The following is a 21,169-nucleotide window of genomic DNA, read 5'->3' as shown; positions in this document are numbered from 1 at the left end:
ACCACGGCCAATCAGATTGTACAAAAACTGTCATGGGAAAAAGACTGATGACAGCCCAGTTGACCCAATCAGACAGATGCCATAGGTTCAAAACCATTTATTGTACTCAGTCTGTCTCTGTTCAACTATTTATCAGACAGACACGCACTCCATTCCTCAATACTATTAAATTCTCTAGCCTAACCTCTGCTCCTCTATATTTTCCTTAACATTGCCATTGCCCCTGTTCCTGCCTTTACTACAAAGCATGAAGCTTATGGGCAAAATCAATCACAAATTTCAGCAGCCCATGTAAGACACTTTAAGGCCTCATCGATCTTGTAACGGTGAAATATTATTTAAAAAACTCGTCTTGACAGCACAGTGAAAAAAATGGCAGAGCACTGAGCTAACAGTGAAATGAAATGAAATGAAATGGTATGAAATGAAATGAAGCCACATTTTTGCTCTACACACACACACGAGGGGTTGAATCAGGACAGCTGAGGGTGAGGGTGTTGCAGTGCGTGTTTAGACTAAAGCGTCTATGTGTCAGGTTCTTCTGATTAACAGGTCCACTCCGGGCGGGGGTTTTGAGGACAAATGCAGCTGAATGCTGGGTAGTTACACTACAGGATGAGAAGCTCTCCACTACTCCACAGGGCTCTGGGGTTCACTGCCACGTTAACGGCACAGGGGTGGTCTGGGCTCTACCAAGTCACAGTAAGGGTGGGTGTAGATTACACCATCCAGACAGTCACCCACCTGCAGCAGTCCCCAGATAGCGAATAGGGTGACAGTGGCCCAGTTTTCTCTGACAAAGGGGATGGGCAGCAGTCCAAGTCGCTGTCCTCATCCATATAGCACAGGGGGGCTAGAAGAGCGCCTGGCCCAACCACGGTGACTGTATCTGGGGTTGCCAGCTGGCCCGTTCCCTTTGTGGCTGGACTGGACCGGTCCTCCTCAAACACGTCATCATCTCCCAGGAGATCCTCAGGGGGGAACCCTGACTCGCTGCCTTCCAGCAGGGCACTAGAGGACTTGGTGATGTGGAGGTGAGAGGCATAGCTGCCCAGCTCAGAGCACTGCAGGCTGGCCGAGGTAGAGGATCGAGAGAAGGGGAGGAGGAGACGGAGGAAATTGGCGCTTGGGGAGGGATGTTGGTGGAGGTGGGTGTTGGAAAGAGGGGGAGGAGGGGCAACGACAGAAGGGTCAGATGGAAAACAATTGGCGGGAGGAACGCTCAACATGTACTTATAGTTGTTGGTGAAGGAGGGGACGAGGTGGGGGTGGGTGCGTGTTGAGAAGGTTGGATTTGGGTGCTGGTGTGCGGGTGCCGTAGCCGCAGCCAGCTTGCCATTGAGTGTGTGCGCCCTTCGATCCAAGCAAGGGGGCTGAGCAGGCTCAGGCTTCAGCTCCAACTCTCCCTCGGAGCAGGTGCGATCTATGAAGTGCAGGCCACGACAGAGACTGTCCACACGCTGGCCCACGTCATTCAGAGACACAGAAAACCTGAGCGAGCCGTTAGGTTGGATGTTGACGGAGGATGGGCGGAGCAGAGAGAGCCAGTCTCGTTGTTTAGTGTGTTTGGAGGCTGGTGGGGCATCTGTGCAGAAGGTGGTCACTGAAATACCTCCTGAGCCTTGACAGGTTTTACCATTAGAATTCAACAGAACCACTGCGGTCTGCTTCTGACAGTCCTGATGCTGACTGCTGTGTCAAAGTGTTTGTGCATGTGTATTTATGAGAGGAACATGTGAGAAACGACAGTGGTGAAGGACAGCAGGAGAAGGAGCGGGGAAAGGGCAAAAAAGAGAAATGGAAAAGACATCATGCATTTGAAATCAAAGAAATCTGAATAAAAGGAGATAAAAGGTTTTGGAGGCTCTGCCTGAAAATACCATACAAGACTAGACGACCCATGTTACAATCACATCCATTTTACAGCAGGTTACACGCAACCAGGGCTACTCCACACACTGCCACTGTGTTGTTCAAAGGTAAAGGGTAAATCAACACCCCCCACTGGTAAGGCTCTTAACCAGTAATGGACTGCTAAATAGATCAAATTTATTGTCCTCAGGTGTTCACATCACTCAGTGGCAGTAAGAGCGAAATGAGGCCGAGGTGGTTTGTACCTGCAGATGTCCTGGCTGGATGGGGATACTGATGTCCTCGAGAAACTGCATGGAGCGTTGACGGAAGTCGGGCTCCCCGCCTGAGGAACAAAACAAATGCACAAAACAACACAGTTTAGGATAGACAATACAATAATGAGATGTCTTAGTGAAAGCTTCAGGCGAAATAACTACTGTATTATTCAACAAACAGGATCAAATCATATCGCTGCCAGGAAAGATCCAGTGTGGTGAGAATTATCGGGCTGTCAGCACCGGAATCGGATCCTTACAGAAAGAGTAAAAACACGTCACACACTGATGCACAGGGTGATAAAAAGGGAAACCACAATACTGGCAGTTAATCTATCTGATTAAAGTAGTGCCAGGCAAAATCTGTCTCAGTGCGTCACGGAGCAGGAAAAACACGACGCTGCCACAAAGTGAGGGAGGCAGACTGCGAGACAGAGGGAGAGTTATAAAGAATGAGGTGCCGAGAAAGGCACAGGTGGGGCTGGAGGCTGTGGAGCCTCCACAGAGAATTTTTAAACAGGTGCACCTGCAGGTACAAGGCTATTAAAAAAAATACCCGCAGTATTATTCATTGTAGCTTTCGCCAGTTGGTGAGGACTAACCTAAAATGGTCTTGAATTTCAAAGGAAACTTCTGGTTCATTACCATTTGAGTTTATTTAAGAAGTCGTGGCCATAATTTCTACTGGTTATAATCACATGTCACTGATCATATTTACTGCTGAGATCTAGGAACACGACTACTACTACAAAGTCCGACAAGGTAAGAAACACGAGCGGTCAGACAATCGGACAGGCTGTAAAAACGCCAACAGTTTGGCTGGATTATCCACTTTATTTGGAAGAAAATAAACGAAAGTGAGAATACATGAAATGTCTGTGATAAAGTTGCCTTCAGGCAAAGTCGGCAGAATGTGAAGAATAAGAAAATCATTTACAAGTTATTCCAACTTAGTACTGTTCATACATTATTCTAAGCTGGTGCTAGCCTTGTAGTCACATCACTTAAATACCCAATAATTGCTACTTCTGCTGTGTTACAAATTTGGAGTTGTTCATTAACACATGCAATGAGATACAAACTCCAAGGCTCCTTTTCAATTAGCTGAATCAATTGTATTAGTGTTAATATTGGATTTTAATTGGATGTAACTGCCACCAACGGTGGCTTTTCAGACTGTTTTCTTGATGATTTATTGTCATTTGTGTAGTTGTTATTATAGAGAAGGAGATATTGTTGCTGTGAGAAAATCCTGATATCACCAACTTGGAGATTGACATGAACGTTTTTTCTCCAGTCAGCCTGAAACTGACTATAACTGCGAAAATGTCTGACTGTATGATCATCTAGTTCACTTCTCTTTAGCAATGTTGCCCATTTCCACATCTCAGCATTTAACATAGTTCATACACTGGTATCATTACCCATGGGAATGATGGCCAAAACTACAAAAACTAGACTGTTACATCCTTTAAAGGAATAGTTTGATCTTTTGGGAAATTTGGAAAAGGCTACGGCCAGCAGCAGGTTAACAGTGACTTCCTGGAGTCACGCACATGGTGGCAACAAGACTCCATTATGTTTTTAACCTTTGGACAGAGCCAGGCTAGCTGTTGCCCTTTGTTTACAGCAGTTATGCTAAGATAAGCTTACCGTCATCTGGTTCCAGTTTCATATTTGCTGTAAAAACATGAAAGTGGTATCAATCTTCTCACTTAACTCGCAACAAGAAAGTGAACACGAATATTTCCTAAACGTCGGACTATCCCCTCAACACAGCGTCCCGGGGCTCTTACACAGTGACAGCCACAGACTGGGCAGGGAACATAAAGAATAGGATCAGATAGTGTTTGGGTTGCTAACGTAAAGACACAGGGGTTCTGGCAATTTCAACGAGAAACTAATTACCTATTGATTTCATTTCTAACTAAGGGGAAATTTATAGCTCATCGCCTGACACTGGTCGATAGGAAATTCAATGCTCAGCTTTGTCCTTCAGCCTGTTTTTCTGACTGTACATGAGCAGCACGGTCCTCTTTAACTGGCTTTTTTCAGACATGCTCTCCCTCTATTTTGTATTGTTGTTATTTAATAGTTAATTTTAGCTTGCATTTTCACAGCTTATTTGATTTCTCTAAAATATTCCATTTCATTTACTTATTCTAATAGTTCACATTCAAGCGTTCTGCTTGGTGCTCCTGCAGGAGAATGGACTATAAGCAAAATGAACAGACAGCTCTGAGAAGTGGCTGAGAGACAAAAAGATCACATCAAAGCAATAAAACATTATTATTTTGCTGCTAGCTCTGCTGTATATTTATCTATGTAGGTGGAACATGCTGCTTCAGCGTTACACTTACAGAACAATAACCACAAACAAGCAACTGATGACATATGCCGAGTTAAAGCCTTGTGTGACTGAATTCTGACTGCAGACTGATAAAAAAAAAGAGGTGGATCATAATTGCACTGATGACTCTGGGTGGTAATCTTTATACCTTATTTTATTCTAGGTGTGTGTAAATATAATGTTCCTATATAATCTTGCCTGTTAATCATTCATATTGCCATCTGGAAACAGATGCCAACAAAACTGTCACTGTCAAACAGTCAAATAACAGGGTGATAACACAGTTGAAACAGTAATGATTAACTTCCCAACAGTGCATATGACTCTTCAGATTTCTATTCTGCTCTCATAGCTGCCCTCTCCTGTGACGAGGACCTTTGATGAGTAAATGAGTGGCTGCGTTTAATGGATAACCACAACACTGCAAGCGGTGGTATTTCAACAACTGCTGATAAATTGTGTTAAACGGCTTCGATACTTGCCACCTTTTACTTTCGAAACTGTAAACTGTGTAAAGAAGCATATTTTGAGGTGTTAATTAGATAAAATCCAGCCTCACATCATATTCTCACTGTAATGAACACCTGTTTATTGTGCTAGGTGAAACAGTTTCCCAATATATTATCATAACTACTCATTTAACCTCTCTCCTTGAGGACACCCACCCTCCACACACATCCTTCATCCATGCATAAATTACTCTCTTTCCTGCTTGTTATACCTTCTCTTATTCCTCTAACACACCTCAAATCTGCTATTACTTCAGCCTCCATTCTTCTTTTACCGTCTCTACCTGGAGAGATTTTCTAGTCACAGGGGCCTTTCAAAGAATAACCTTCAAGGAACAATGAATCACTGTCCCCCAGTGTGACACTTCTAACAAGCTGGACACATGTGAATGGGCCAGGTGTTGACAAGATGCTAACAGAAAGGCAACACAGAAAATAAGCACAACAGGTTATTATTAACCTTGAAAACAGTACAAAACAATCCCAAGATGTCACATCATCAATATTACTTCCACAAACAATCAAACAATCCACTTACCAGCATTCCCCCCAGCTTTCATCCATATCACATGGTCTTCATCAATGGACAGAGTTTGCTCAGTTGTGATGGAGGTCAAACTGTTGACATGAATGAGGTAGGCCACGTGATACAGTGCAAAGGCAAGTAAGAAGGCCTTGAGTTGGGACTGCATCTTCTCATGTAACTCTCAGCAACAAAATTTATATCTGTCCCAAAATGTCAAACTTTTCTTTTAATGCTTAACTTTTAAGCCTATGTACATTGTCAGAAGTCCTTAATAATAATAATCTACTATTAGTGAAATCGTAACAGATACTGAGCTCACGTGTGAACAGATTCATCTTCATGACAACTGAGCAAATTGGTGAAGACCATTGATACCAGATAAATCTCCTAAGTGGACCTGAAGTTGTTAAAAGATGAAAAGATTTTGTGCTTAATGTAACAAATTTGTTCTAAACTAAGATTTGAGTGTGACATAAAAGTGACTGATGAAGATTTGAAGTCATTCCACTTGACTTCTGGCTGCCTGAACAGGGATTATATTGTTTGTCTGTATGATCTTTCCATTGATTCACTGGAGACTAAGAATATGTATCCATCTATAAACTTGGCGCAGGGTTAATCTGAGTTAGGGTGTATTAATGCTGAGATGTTTTTTCAAGCATTATGCAACAGCCTTGTGCAAACGTATGATAAATCAAATCTTTAATCAGCAAGTTCTTTTATAATTCAACTGCAATCGCAGTTTTTTTTATTTTCCTTTCGATGACTCATTTTCATTTTAAAGTTTCTCCCGAGCTCTCACAAGGTCACACTTTATTCAAAAGCGAGGATCCCAGGTATATACAGTTAGTGTCACGTCATGATATGCCAAGTGCAGGCTGTGCTGATAATGTATATCACACTACATTCCAGCAGCATTTCAATGCAACTGCATCACGGCTCAAGGATATTCAAACTATCACCATCTGTAAGAGACTTACAACAAGAGAGGAAGGGGTTAGATGGGTCAAGAGGAAAGGCTAGTTTTTATGATTATAGACCGGTAAAGTATACAATCACTATATATCAATAGAGCTGTGTCAAGTATGAAGCAGGAGCAAATCGCTGCAAAATTCAGTCACAGACCTAATCTCTTCTTCTGACACCAAGCAAGTGCAGAAAATCCACTGTCAGCTTAGATGCTATTTTTCATAAGCTACTCTAAGAAAAAGTCAAACACTTTTTTTTTTTATTGAGAAACTACAAGCACATTGGAGCCGAGGTGATTTGGGAGCAGCAGATTTTGCAGAATGCCAAAGGAAAGCTGGTTGATTTGACCGGCCAATCATTTCTCTGGCACTTTGGACTATATTAAATCATGCCAATCTACATGCTTCAATGGGATCTCGTGTGCTGGCAGAAACTGGCAATCAGTGCAATTCCTTCAACTTCAACAGGCTTTGAAGAAGAGAAAATACAATTTAAAATAATTTTATTATTGCTTAACCCAGCTTCATGGGTTGTTATTTATTGAGATATTCAACATTTAAAGTAACTGTCCTCTATTCTCACAAGGCAGTTTCTGTTTACAGGAAAACGGATGATTTTCAGCGATACACAGAGAAGATCGTAAACAATACTGTGAATACTTCATGGAAATGGACTCTTGATTTGAAGGGAGTGGTGCCGTGTTCATGTCATATGAGACGCATGGCAGAGATGGTAGATATTCCCATCGAGCGGATAACTGATGATGATAACACAGCTGGCTGATAACATTTGACACTGATATGTTAATATAATATTTTTTTGACCAGTACAATAGCACTTTGGACACAGATGATTTGGTCTTTTAAGAGCTCTGTTTGTTTGATACTTAAGTGTTTGTTGGAGTTCTGTAATAGCTTTAGAGCTGACATGATTATTTGATTAATCCTTTAGTAGATCAACAGAAAATTTGATAATTGACTTATCCTTTCAGTCACTTATAAGAAATCTTTTGAGCAAAACTGCTCAACATTTTCTTGTGCTAGCTCCTCCAGTGCGAGGACTTGCTGCTTTTCTCTGTTACATATGGTAGAAAACTGAATATCTTTGGGTTTTGGATGTTGGTCAGACTAAATAAGCAATTTGAAGATATTATCTTGAGCTCTGAGAATATATAATGGCTATAAGTATTTCACTGCTTTCTGATGTTTTTCGGAGAAACAATCAAACAAACAAAAATAATCATTATAGTTGCATCCCTAAATAGTGAGCATGACCCACTATTGTAGCAGGGATTGTGTGATTGGGCTGTCATTTTACAACTTTGCAAACAAATAAACAATAACCGCGCTTTCCACCAAAAGCATTTTGTAATGAAATCATTTAAGTCTGGTTTCCCCCCGAGGAAGGGAGCCAGCTTCAGCTTCAGCAGCAGAAAATGAGCAATGCTGCCAGACTGAGCAATTCAGCATAGAAAAATGAAAAATATGATGTGTTCAAAGAAATTAACAATTAACTTCACTTTCTACAGAATAGTGGTTTGGCTCAGTGCCTGCTTTTAACATCAGTGCTCCGCCAAGCTGAACAGAGCAGCAGAACTGGTCCCTCAGAGATCTGGAGGAAAGACCCAGGTTGTCCTCTGTAGCAATGGAGCCTGAAACACCAAAAACTGCAGCAGCTTGAATTTTAGAGCACCACCAGATGTTTGGCTGAGTATCAGCAGCCCACTGAGCGGTGGGTCGCTGCTTTGTGTCTTTATGAGGACTGTAATACTTTAATTCCTTCCCAAACAGTGTAGGAGGCATCGCACAGCTCCCTGGCACTGTGCTAAAGAGAGAAACGGCTACAGCTAAGCCTCCTGACCTCACTGAGTGGAAACTCGACTCACGCCAAATCAACGGGTAATCCTCAGCCCACACTATGTGCTCAGATAAACCTTTCACGGCTGCTTTTGTATGTTCAACACTGACCGTTCTTTCATATTATAAAAGATGCTGATTATTTGCCCTCATCTCCACCTCCCTTTCACCATTCTCCAGATCATTTTTTTTAAAAGATAAAAGACACTTTCTGTACGAATGCATCAATGAAACAAACCATATAGAGCAGATGAGAGATAACGAGTTTCTGGCTTTGGATGCACATATGTTTCCATCTAAGACCATACACCTTAATACCCCGCAGCGACAAGCTCACTGATGGAGGCAATATCATCTTTATGAAACACTTTACCCCCTGGCTAAATGCTGCAGCTTGTTTTCCTGTTATTACATAAACCCCACTCATGACAGGTGTGTGTCTCATGACAGGGTGTTACTAGTAACTGGATATCTAGAACATAGATGTTTTTCTGAGTCATCCTCAGAACGTGGAGTGATTAAAGAACACACAGCAGTTCAGTGACTGTCTACGTGAAAAACGTCAGAAGCTAGTTCCTGCCAGGTTATCAGTATAAAACTAGAGCAAGTGCTTTGACAGAATTAACAAATTCTTTGGATGTTTGAGCTTTCACATAAACATTATCCAGACTATATTTCCCTGCCAAGCTGGAGATGTTACGAAATATCCCTCTCACGCTGATGCTGTGGTTATTTATGTAGAGAGAGATCTTTTAAATAGGTCAACAATTGGATTCGAGCACATTCATTTTTGATCCGATCTGACACGAGCCGATGTGATTCAGCTTGAATCTGTGCCATGTGAAGCAATGTAGGGTTTGTTTTGGTGTCCTTATTCCAAGTCCGGCGGAAGTTCATGTGGAAATTAATGAAAACAATCAAGTCGGGATCAGCCATTAAAACTGCAGCTCGGACAGACAAGTCACATGTGTTAATTAAGTGATCTTATCACCTGTGCGTTTTACTGTGATCCAAAAACTGCTTTTTAGCTTTCATTTTCTGGGGCTTTGCAACCTAAATGAACTTGACCTACATTCTATATTCTTTCAGCAAATGGAATATTTGAGTCACTGCTGGAAACATGAAAATCTTCCATCTCGTCCTGCCAATACAGCAGAGAGCAGGGAAACTTATAAATGCACTGCATATATGCATAAAATCATCGTCTGTAGTCTCACAGATCATATTCTGATGTAAGCAGCTTCACAGCATAGTGGTTTGACGACAGTGTGTTACTGAAAATATATTACACCTCTACCGTAATCCGCTGTTAGTCTTTTACAGTCTCTCAAGAGTTTGGAGATTACTTTTTGTACTATTTCCTCACTCACTCAATCCAAACTGGTCTAATGATTCATAACTTTCTTTAACCACAGACTCTCAGCAGACTTGTCCGTCCAGAGTACAATTAATACAGATTTTAAAACCTGCCAGTCGGAGGTATTTCCCTTTAGGAAGGAGCAGAAACACCAGCTGGCACGCTGACTGCTGATTATTAATTAAAGCTGTCAAACTTAAGAGCCTTGTTCATACTTTATGTCTATCACTCCATTATGCACACATTTGTCAGAGGAATGGCGGTTTAGGTAGGACATTCAATGACAATGAATGGCGTCTGGAAACCGTTAATGAAATAAATTGGCACCTCGAATTACGGATGAGATACCTGGAATTTAATATCTTCTATGTGTTTGTCTGAATTTCTTCAACTACAGGGGATGTTCTGAGCCAATGTACAAGATAGATTTTAATTCATCCATTTCAGCTATTTAAAACCCCGTCCTGACTATCAAGCCAAACTATCCCTCGACAGCACCTCTAGACAGTTTAGCATCTCTCCACAGACACTTAAAAAAACACAATTGGAAACTGGGGTAACAATCTACCTAATACCCTTAAAGCTCACTATTTAAGAGATTAAATCTGTCCAAAAATCAAGGTGTCTTCAGGATGTTCAGGATGTTCTGTTGTGGATTATTTCTTGGCCAGGAAAACATCAAATTACATTTCGATTTTTGTACAGTTTAACCAAAGAAGAGTTTATGTGTTAACTACTGAGCTTCACTGTTGTAAGGAGTCAGATTTTGTTACCTTTATACAGAGCCAGGCTCGTTGTTAACTCGTTGCAACTTTAATGAGTCTCAGTTTCATAACACATTTCATAATTTTTATCAGCTACCAAAGGTCATTGATCTGGATGTGATGATTGTGATTTTCCACACTGGACAACCACATGAGCACAAGTTCACAGATCGTTATCTCACTTTTTAATAAGTGCACTTTAGAGCTATTACTCAGTCTGAAAGTTGTGAACATTTGATTTTGCAGCTGCACTTTCTGGTTTGACTTTGACAGACTTTGTACCCACTTGTGGTGATGATACGTTGGTTAAACTGGGGATGTGGTTATATTGCCTTCCCAAATATACCCTGTTATAAAGCTGCAGTGTTTGGATCTCTCAAATTCAACTGGTGAACAATTGTTAACATGTGAAAGTAAGTATAGTAAATGTATAGTATTAAATACAATATTTTACATGTCTCAGGACATGATCAGGTTCATAAAACTGAGCAGCTGCACTACTTGTTCATTTGTTATCTGCTATAAAATAGAAATAGAGTTCTCTTAAACTATGAATTCAATTCTGTAAATGCCATAATTAATCGGTGAGTCCATTTTTATAAAGTGGTCAGTGTTTGTTTTACGAAGCCATACAGCATAGTCCTTTCTAGTCTGGGACCGGCACATTGTCTTAGAAAACAGTATTTATGTTGAACCATAACTGTAACCCTGAGAATGAATGTTGGTCTATTTATCACCAAGGTGCAGTAACTCCCATCGAGCTCACAGCTAGAGAGCGACTGGCTTGTGGATCAAACGTTATTGTCGGAGCGGTCCCATGGTGATGATGCGACCCTGACATCTATTAGCACAAGTAAAGGGTTTATCCTCTAAGAGGCTCAAGAGAACAAGTACTGAAACCCTGAAGCTAGATTCGATGCAGGCCGTAGCTTTGCCTGAGGGAGCAATGGAGAGGAGAGGGACGAGAGACATGAGAAAACAGAGAAAGACAGGAGTCACCGAGGACAGAGGTTTGTACAATGTCTGACAGTGAGCCACACCAAGCTGACGAGCTGAGGTGTAAAGACACGTCTGTTCTGTGGAGGTCGATCAGTGAGGGAATTCTGATTGGGGTGATGTGATGCGAGAGAGGCAGGTTATCTATCAGTCGCTCTAACGCCGCTGCATATCTATCTGTTCTGTCAATCTCAGCCTCCACAGCTCACCTCACTGACGCCCTCCTGTCTTCATTCTTTCTTTTCTCTCTCTGTGAAGGCCATACATCATTCATTCAAATTTTTCCATTTGTGCGTACTTTACTCACCTTTGATATATTGCTGGACCTGCTTGCTGAATGACCCAGAGGCTTCTCATTCTGCAATAGAGGAAACAAATGAAAACTCCAGTGAGTGAAAACACATTCAAACGCAGGAAAGAAATGCTGTAAGTCTACACATGATTCCTGCACACGGAGAGCTGGTATGTGCCCCATAATTACTATCTGCATCACATTTTATTGGTAATGAATGGTTATGTATATTGAATAGCTGTTTGACATTAACATTTAATTCACGTTTGACCAACTGAAACAGAGCCGACGTGTAAAATCCACATGTGTAACACCGACCACGTGGATTCATCCTCTGGGTACCATGAATGTCTGCACCAAATTTCATGTCAGTCCATCCTGTTATTTGAGATATTTCGGTCTGGACAGGCGGACACTGCCATCCCAAGAGCCATGACAGTAGCATGGCTAAAAATGAGAATGGAGGCAGATATTAATGCAAAGTTTTTAAGGTGTAGATATGAAATGAAAAAAATCTTGTTATACAGCAGGAGTAGGTAGGACTGATTCATGGTTTGTCTTTGTCTAATGAGCACAGCAAAGCTACATTTCTCAACAACTCAGGGACCAGTGATCCTGAGCTGTTTGGCATCTTAAATTGATGAATGAAGGTCTTCTGGCGCAAAACGAAAGGAGGACAAGTTGATTACATAACACATCTGTCCAAACTCAAAAAAATAAAATGGTGTCAAAATATTTGTATCACTATCCAGGGAGCGAAACAGGGCAGCACTTAGCACAGTCGAGTTCTGTTTTGAGGCTGTGATGATGCTCAATTCCCACTCAGGGTCCTCGGCTTGCATCAGAGACTCACAAACACTCACTGGCTTGTTGTGCTGCAACCAGTGCTGGTATTAACGCCTTGCGTGGTTCCTTAATGAGTAATCAATCATAGTTACATAATGCTGAGTTCACACTGGTTCTGACAGGGCTGTGGAGCTTTGGACATAAACAAATCTTTGCAAAGGGAAATCAGCTCAGCGGGGAGAGAAAGCATGGACGGATTAAACCGTTAGGGGGCCACAAATTCACTGCTGGGGCATCTACTGACCCCCACCTCCTCCTCCTGCACACAGTGGACCACACAGCTTTATTGTATGCCCAGAGAGCCAGAAAATAACAGTACTCTATGCTGGAATAAACATACCTGATCCAATATTTCATATACATCCGTTTGTAATCGTTTCATTACAATCTGATTTATGTCAGAATATTATCCATGTGAGCACAAGAGACAACTACTCAAGCTGTAACTGTTACAGAACAATGCATTACTCTCCTTATCAAGTATTTTTCAGTCCTTTAAGCTTAATTCTCTTAAGTGAAGGAGTCTGCCAGAGCAGTAAGAATATTTCAAGTATATTTTCTTCACCGAAGGGATTACAATTCATCCTGAGGGGAATATCAACGTCTGCACCAAAATTTTATGACAGTCCATCCAATAGTTGTTGAGAGATTTCAGTAGTTGGAAATTCAGTCATGCAGAGGAGGACACCGACGAGGGACACAAGTGGACTCAAATACTCTCTCTCTCTCTCTCTGTCATACACACACACACACACACACACACACACACACACACACACACACACACACAGATTTGTTTGAATGGAAATCTCGACCCTGACAACTTCCCTTATGTTTTTAAGAAGCAGCATCTGAAGTGCCATCCTTGTCTAAACAGGACACGCACGCACACACAACCACACGCACACACCACAAAGAGACCACTTGACATGCTACCAATACTTAATTACTTCAGCACTTCACTTGTGTCCTAGCTGTGACTTGTTGCCATGGTGATAAAGGACTACTGTTTGTGCCGAGTCTCCATCACTCTCTGTTTCTCCTCGCTTCCTCCCATCTTAAACCTTATTTTCCTCCCATCTCACTTAATGCCCAAGGACATAAAAAACACAAGATACACACGCTGGGTTTTGATCCCGGCCACGCAGATAAGACGACAACTTACAATTTCTGAGATCCAACTCTGTAATGATACAAAACATTTTTTATCTGTGGTGTTATAATGCATTTCTTATGTCTCACAATCACAGAGGAAAAGCTAAAAGTTCCCATTATCTGATGAGGTGAAGCGCTGACATTTCCAGCCATAATCTCCGATCTCAATCTGTATTTATGTTATGTTTTAATCTGCCAACCTCTTATTAAAATGCCCACCCTGGCTGAAGCCTTAGATTCAAGGAATGTGGACAGGAAAAAAAACAAACAAAAAACAAACATATTGAAGTTTGTATGTTGTCACCAGAGCTTTTGCAGACGGCAAAGAGAGGCGAGAGCTCTGCTTCTTACTACACTGGTGGATTCATAACAAAGCACATCTCCATGTCATTACCTCCTCAGTGTCCTCAATATAATGTCACAAAATGGTAAATGCAGCTCTCAGTGGGTGCAATTTGTACAGCAAATCAATTGTCAGATTGTCAGAGAAGATGAAAAGTTAGTTTTTACAGGAGATGACAGCACGGGGGAAAACAGACACAGCAAAAGAACAGAGAAAATTGATGATCCTTGCCCTTAATCCCTCCTTGATGGAGTAACAAGCAGATATGCCCAGACTGAAGTTTTCTGGTGAATAACAAGGCCATAAATAGGGTGATGACTTTTATAGACAGCAGTGATTAGAGCAGAGAGGCTGAAGACAGATGACAGGAGATGAGAGAGGAAATAGATCAACACCATTTCCAATGTGTTCTCTCTTTCATTCTAACTATATTTTTCACTCCCAAACTGTGTTAGCTACAGTACAAGGTCTGGGAGTCACCTTCCCTGCCACCATGACTGTAGACTATAAAGGGTCTTATTCTCTGGGCTCATGCATAATTCTGATAAAGAAAGGCTCAGGTTTCACACTCTGCTGTGTCTGTCTCTCTCCACATCCTCTGAGGGTCTGTTAGCAGCCCAAGCCTTTGATAACACAACTTTCACACTGGACTCGGAAGAATCAAGCTGGTAAGAAAAAAAAAAAAACGAAGCTTCGGAGAGTATGACAGAGGAGGACAGGTCATATTCAGAGGCATCGCTGTGTCCTTCAGGGCTCTGTTCTCTGCCCACAGGGAGCAGGACTCAGTTCAATTTTATGCAAGAATCTCAAAAGATAAAACCTTTGTGAATTTAACTCTCTTTGAAATGTGTCTATTCCTCACAAAGTTTCTGTCTTTGACACAACTTTTTCAGTATTTGAGTTGAATCCGCCACCTGTTCCATCTTTGATGCAGATGTCACAGATTGGTCTGCAGACTGTATGAGGGGACGCACAGGCTCGAGCTGAAACAATTCAGCCAATTTGAATCAATTAAGAAAACCAACTGGCAACAATTTTTATAATCAGTTAACTGTTTACCAAATATTTGCATGTTCAAGCTTCTTAAATGCGAGGATCTGGTGTTTTTCTCTGTTTAATATATCTGTCTCTAAAATTTACATCTTTTCATTCCATTAATCTGCTGGAATGAAATCGTCTTTGTCCGGCCAAAGATATCTAATCGCAAAGATATCAGTCCACTATCATAAATGATGAAGATAAGTGTCAAATTCTCACACTGAAGAAACTGAACCAGAAAAATGTTGGCATTTTTGCTTGAAAAATGACAACACATTCATTTTCCGTCAATCACTTAACTGATTAATCGACTAATCGCTGCAGCTCTTATATTATTTATGTGATTATACCAGCAAACAATAAATTTAATCACATTTTTTTTTTTCAATCAAATACTGTTTCAGGACTCGTTGTGAAAAGAGCCATAAAGCAGCTAAAAGTAAATGTCCCTTATTTTGTCTAAAATTTATATATTAGTGAAGTGGATCTTGTTACCAGATGCTTCCTCCTGGTTTCTGCACCATTTCACACCAGCGTCATGCCAGAGGCAGAGCATAAAGATAGGTTTTATATTTGAGGTCAACAGCTTCTCATAATACAGACCCGAGACTTTCCGTCAGAGAGGCTGCTTACAGCACCATCTGCGCCGCCTGTACCAACAACAGTCTCTGTCCCAGCACAGACATGAAATGGGATTTCACACGAGAGGTCAGGGTCACAAATGAGAGCTGCTTGTCAAGCTTGTAACCCTTCACCTGTTTTTTTTCTTTTATGTTATGAGAGATTGAGAAAGTTATGACATAAGAGCTACGGTGCAGGCAGGTCTGAAGTGTAATGTGAATTGGAGGAAGGTAAATCTACCTTCCCAGTATTCTTATTATCACTGTCTTGTGCATTCTGTATGCATGTACACTTCAAAGATGTTTTTGTGCTTACATTGGAAATGTTTTTATCGTGTCTATTTTCTGAAACAGACTGCATCCATTTTAAATTATCTTCACTTCCCGGAGTATCTTTCAACAGCCCTCAGAGAACTTGCCTGGACTCGCTGCATCTGCTCTCCAGTGGAGAGAGTGTTAGTGTTTGTGACACTCGTAGAAATAGTAACAGTGCAAAAATTTGTTTTTCCAGCTATGAATGAGCAACACTAGTCCTCCTCAGTAGCAGTAAGTCATTTAAGCTGCAGTGCATTACAGTCTGTTACGGCTTCCATCAGTGGAAAAATATCTACCATCAGACTTGGCAACAACATGAAGAGGCCAACATTTCTGTTGCCTGGGATAGGAATCACTTAAAAATGCATCATAAATATAAACATGAAACACTGCAACGTGCTTCAAGCTTGGAGGAGAACGCAAGAACCTCCGTCAAGTCACTGCAGTGACATAATTAACTAACACCTTCATCTTCCTCCAGCTCCACAAGCTACTGTAATAACACACAGCCATGTTTCCAGAGGTTAATGGAATCACACAGAGTTAGAAAACAGCTTTTGGACTGATGATTGACGGGATATGTGAAAGCATCTTCATTCAGGATTCAGTTTGAAACAGCAAAACTTAATTCTGAGTGATAAAGAGCGACAAACACCATGGGAAGATGGCCTCAATCCAACACAAGCTATTATTCAAAATTGGCAGCTATATACAGTAAATATACATGTCTACTGAGCTAAAACATATTTAGGGTCACATATTTCACATATTCTGTTCCTACAAGCAGAAGCTCTTTGCTCCGTGTCGCGAACACTGTGAGGGAGTTGTTTTATGTGGCAGTTACTCTGTTGAAAAAGGGCCAAATAATACACTCTAACATCTCCTGCTACAAATTGCTGATGTCGTAACAAGACAAGGAGGGAGTGACCAACAGATTATAGGAACAAGACAAGGGAAAACACATAAAGCAAGAGATGGAGAAGCCAAATGAATGATAGTTATCAGACAGTGGTAATGAGGTGACTGTCGAAGGAATGAAATCAGTGAAATTAATGGACAGAGGTTTGTGCGTTTGTGTGTCTGTGTGAGGGGTTTACTGGAAATGACTTTTCATATCTCTCTTTTCCTCTCTTGTTTTTTTTCACTGTAAATGTGTTATATTAAAGTGACCTCTGCAAGCTGCTGAACTCTTCCGGCCAAGAGGAGCGGTTTAATTTCCCCACTCATTACAGTTCGATGTCCAGCAGCTTCCCTGCACCTTTTAAAGCATCAACAAACATGAGGGCTGGTTGTTGTATTCATCCTTTCCTTATGCATAATATGTTTAAGTTTTACAACCCACTGTTGTGCCCACTGAATGCAAACAAAGCATTCAAGGAATTCTAATAGTATGAAAAGTTGCATGAATAGAAACATGTAAAATATAGTATGTATTGATTAGACTCCTGGACATAATCCTGAAACAATGCAAAGCAGAGTATACTCTATTCATAACAAAACTGAAACCTAAAAAATACTTTCTCCTACTTTCAGTTCAACAGTGTGAAGCATCCTTGAAAACTTCATCTTAAGAGTCTAATTATGAAAATTGTCCACTGTTTTTAAACAAAAATCTCCAAAAGGGTAAATGGGTGTTAAAGGTTTAAAAAGAAATAAAGTATAGTAATTTAAGTATACCGAATACTATGTTAATGTTGAATTTGTCACTATTTAATATTCTTACTGTGCATGTACATGCAACACCAAGAGCATTGCAGCATGCAAGGCTGAGACCATGACTGTGTTGTTAAAACCACTGAACACCAGCACACATGATTAGTCTTTTCAGAAGTGTGTGGGTGTGTGAACACCGTCTCCTCACTTTGCTTTTAGCTCTGCTGCACCTGCCAGAGTGGGACCAATTAGACCTGTGTCGTTCTTACTGGTGCACGGAGTCCGGTGAGCTCATGTAATTCCCAGCATTAGCTCTGCCCACCTTCAACCTGAGCGAGGTCTAATCACCCAGGACAAGTGAAACCCCCTGTGCAGGTGCACAGATCCTTTGAGTCATTTGTGTGGTGAGAGAACTAAAAAGTTGTATTTCTAAGATTATTTGTTGGACATCAATAAACCTAACTAACCTTTCGGAAAATCCTATCCCCCGAGGGATGTGTGCATCTTGAAATTGGAGAGTAGATGGAGGCAGAGTCAACATCATGTCGGGTCCACTTGGCATGAAACCATCAAATGGCTTTACATTGCACGCCAGATTTCACTTTCAGACAGCTTGCAGCGTTTTACGTGGTCTGGTGTCAGTGGAACATATGCATGGATGCACTCAACTCACGCACTCGTGCATCTGACATTCAAGACTACAAAGTCACTGTTAAATCAGCACCAGGACAACAACGTTTATGGAAATGACTTCCTGCGGAGGCAACAGCACACTAAGAAGACAAACATCACCACATTAAAAGATTATTTTCTTTGAAATTTTTGCCAATAAAGACAGCAGTAATATAGACAGGAAACATGGGGAGACAGAGACAGAGGGGTATGACATGCAACAAAGTTCCCTTCGAGTTGAACGCTGGACGTTGCAGTTATGTGGTCTGTGACTAATCCAACTAAGGCACCAACAACCATAACCACTTTGTTTTTGGTTAAACAACCATTAAGTTAAAGACAAACAGACATTAAAGTGACAGGTGAAGGAGTGAAGCTTGTGAATATCCAGGGATGACAACAGAAACAGAGGGTTTAGCCTGTGGCAGACAGCACAGGGAGGTGTTTACATCTGAATAGCTTTCCCTGAAGTAAATGGCATAAGCATACCATGATCTGCTTAGGGCTGATCCTTCTGCCAAATACAGATCGAAAAATGAGGCCAATGTTGTTTTTTTTTATTTGTTTTTTTTAATGAACAAGTTGCTGCAGACAAGCTGACACAAGATCTCCTTCCCAGACAGAGATAACTGAGATTCCTCTGCATACAGCCTCAACTCCTAAGAGATATCTCTCTCAAATCATGCATATCAAGTAACAGCAATGGCAAGTAGGCCATTATAAACACACTTCTTGATTTGAAACAACAGGGCTGGCATGCACAAACATGCAGACAGAGAAAAGATTTTTGAGAACCAAAAAGATATTTGCGTAAACACTGCATTGACTAGCTCCTCCCTCCTCAGAGGTCACAGTCACACATCCGTTCAGCAAAAGCAATATAGAACACCCCCGACAAAGAGTCCCATCAGGAAAGGAAGTTGGCCTTTATGTGGTTTCCTGTCCCTGTCAGCATCCAGTGGCCACTTAAGGAGGAAATGCAGGCTGAGTCTGAGTGGGCAGCTGGGCAGGAGAACAGAACCAGATGAGAAATCTCAACTATGCACAGTAAGAACAATCAGTGGAGAGCTGGGCTGACCACAGACATCTAACCAGACCTAGGATAACTGCGTCTGGGGGAAAAGGGGATAGACAGTATCCTAGACAGTATCCTATACAGGCAGGTCATGCACTTAAAAAGAGCGGCAAAAACAACCAAAAAAACTGTAGCAAACCACCTATTTGAGATTCCTACAAAGCAGTTTTACATTTGTCTAATGTGTGTCTTATTTGAGGGTATAGTTGTGCGTTTACACAAGAGGCATTAGCTAAGCAAAACTCCCAGCCTGCAGCAACTGTGTGTGTGTGTGTGTGTGTGTGTGTGTGTGTGTGTGTGTTCCTCCCTGTGAGTGTGCTCTATTAAATCACATCAAACTGAGGTAGCATGTAAAGTGAAACACAGGGAGAAACAGGAAACGGCACCAGACTCTGGTTTGACACATACTTTTACATTTGACTGTGTGTGAACAAACATATCTGTCTGTGACCCTCATCAGCAGGATGTGAGACTGAAGTGCCCCCCCCCCCCCCCCCCCCCCATCTTTTGCTGCCTCCTCCTCCTCCTGTTGCTCTGTCTGTGTCTCATATCTCTTCATCTTGGACATAATTACATCAGTATGTCCAAACAGGATATGGTAGAGGAGGGATAGTGACCATCACATTCAGTGCAGGTCTATGTGCGTGGTGACCTGTTCTGGCTGTGTGTCTGAACAAGGCTATAGGGCTGTATTATACATGCAATAGCAGAATCTAATCCAACACCAATGAGACGCATACCGAGGAGCAGATCTGACAAAGACAGTACCAGAAGTCAGTCCTTGAGGACAAAAAGTGAAATAAAAGGAAAAGTGAAATATGACAGAGAATACCAGCACAAGGTGACTGCTACAAAGAGAGCGGGAGATCCGAAGACATGATGAAATACTTTTGTGACTGTGCAGTAAAGCTGAATTTCCTCATTAGCTGCACTTCAGGTCGTGCTCTTCCGCATGACATAAGTCATTATTTATGACTTGTGTGAAAAAGTCAAGCTACAGATAATTAGTTCAGTGCAGCGCCTCCTAATTAGCTGCGTCATTAGTGTGTGAACCCTCAGTCCCCTTGTGATATAATCCTTCAATCACAGGCTCACAGAAACAAAGAATTGCTTACAGAAACTATAAGGTCACCTCAGCAAAGAAAAGGGAGGGAAAAACTGACCAATATTCATATTAAAGGACTGATACAAAACATCAATTCAGATAAACTTCAGATAGTAAGGAACTCGCAGACAAGCAAGAGTCTGTTAACAGCTTGAGGCCCGAGCCCACCAAATAGCTTCTTTATAGCTAGCAGCACTTAGCAGCTGCTTAGATAGGCATTTGCTCTGGCACCATCTGGTAATGTGGAAACCATATCTGAAGTGTAGGAACATTTGAAACAAGTTTCTCTCTTAAAGAAAAAAAATAACAATAAATTCAGCATCCAGGGCTCTGAATACTAACTGCATAAGCGCTCAGTTCTGTCGAATGTTAAAACCACGCTGTGAGGCCCTTTCAGAGGAAAACACACAGCAGAAGGAGAGAAGAAAGCTGAGAACGGATGTGCTCTGTGGCCTCATTGCAAAATACCCAACTCATGAGTGCAGCCATCATCAGATACCCTCTGCCTTGCTGTCCTCTCCTGTCCAGGCCGTCTCATTTTGTCTTTCTTCCCTCCTCTTCCTCATTTCTCCCTCCCTCCCTCCCCTCCTCCTCCCCCC

The 21,169-nt window shown here is 41.5% G+C and overlaps 1 protein-coding gene across 5 annotated transcripts in view; it reads right to left on the bottom strand.

The window, feature by feature from the left end:
- The window catches only part of marchf8 (membrane-associated ring finger (C3HC4) 8), a 77,548-nt gene that overhangs the window by 10,195 nt on the left and 46,184 nt on the right, over window positions 1-21,169 (bottom strand). For 4 of the 5 annotated variants that reach the window (XM_087173845.1, XM_087173848.1, XM_087173846.1 and 1 more), the window contains exons 3-4: window positions 11,764-11,814; window positions 2,118-2,197 (exon numbers count right to left, since the gene is read on the bottom strand). In XM_087173845.1, coding sequence (XP_087029971.1) covers window positions 2,118-2,197; window positions 11,764-11,814 — 131 coding nt within the window. Of the gene's footprint in view, window positions 1-744; window positions 1,690-2,117; window positions 2,198-11,763; window positions 11,815-21,169 lie in introns of all 5 variants that reach the window. The other variant, XM_087173849.1, reaches the window with a different exon arrangement.

The sequence above is a fragment of the Seriola lalandi genome, unplaced genomic scaffold (genome assembly GCF_002814215.2).
Source record: "Seriola lalandi dorsalis isolate HSWRI2012SDOR001 ecotype SW California unplaced genomic scaffold, Sedor1 jcf7180002054285, whole genome shotgun sequence".
Taxonomy (NCBI): Eukaryota; Metazoa; Chordata; class Actinopteri; order Carangiformes; family Carangidae; genus Seriola; species Seriola lalandi.
This window is presented reverse-complemented; position numbering and strand designations above follow the sequence as displayed.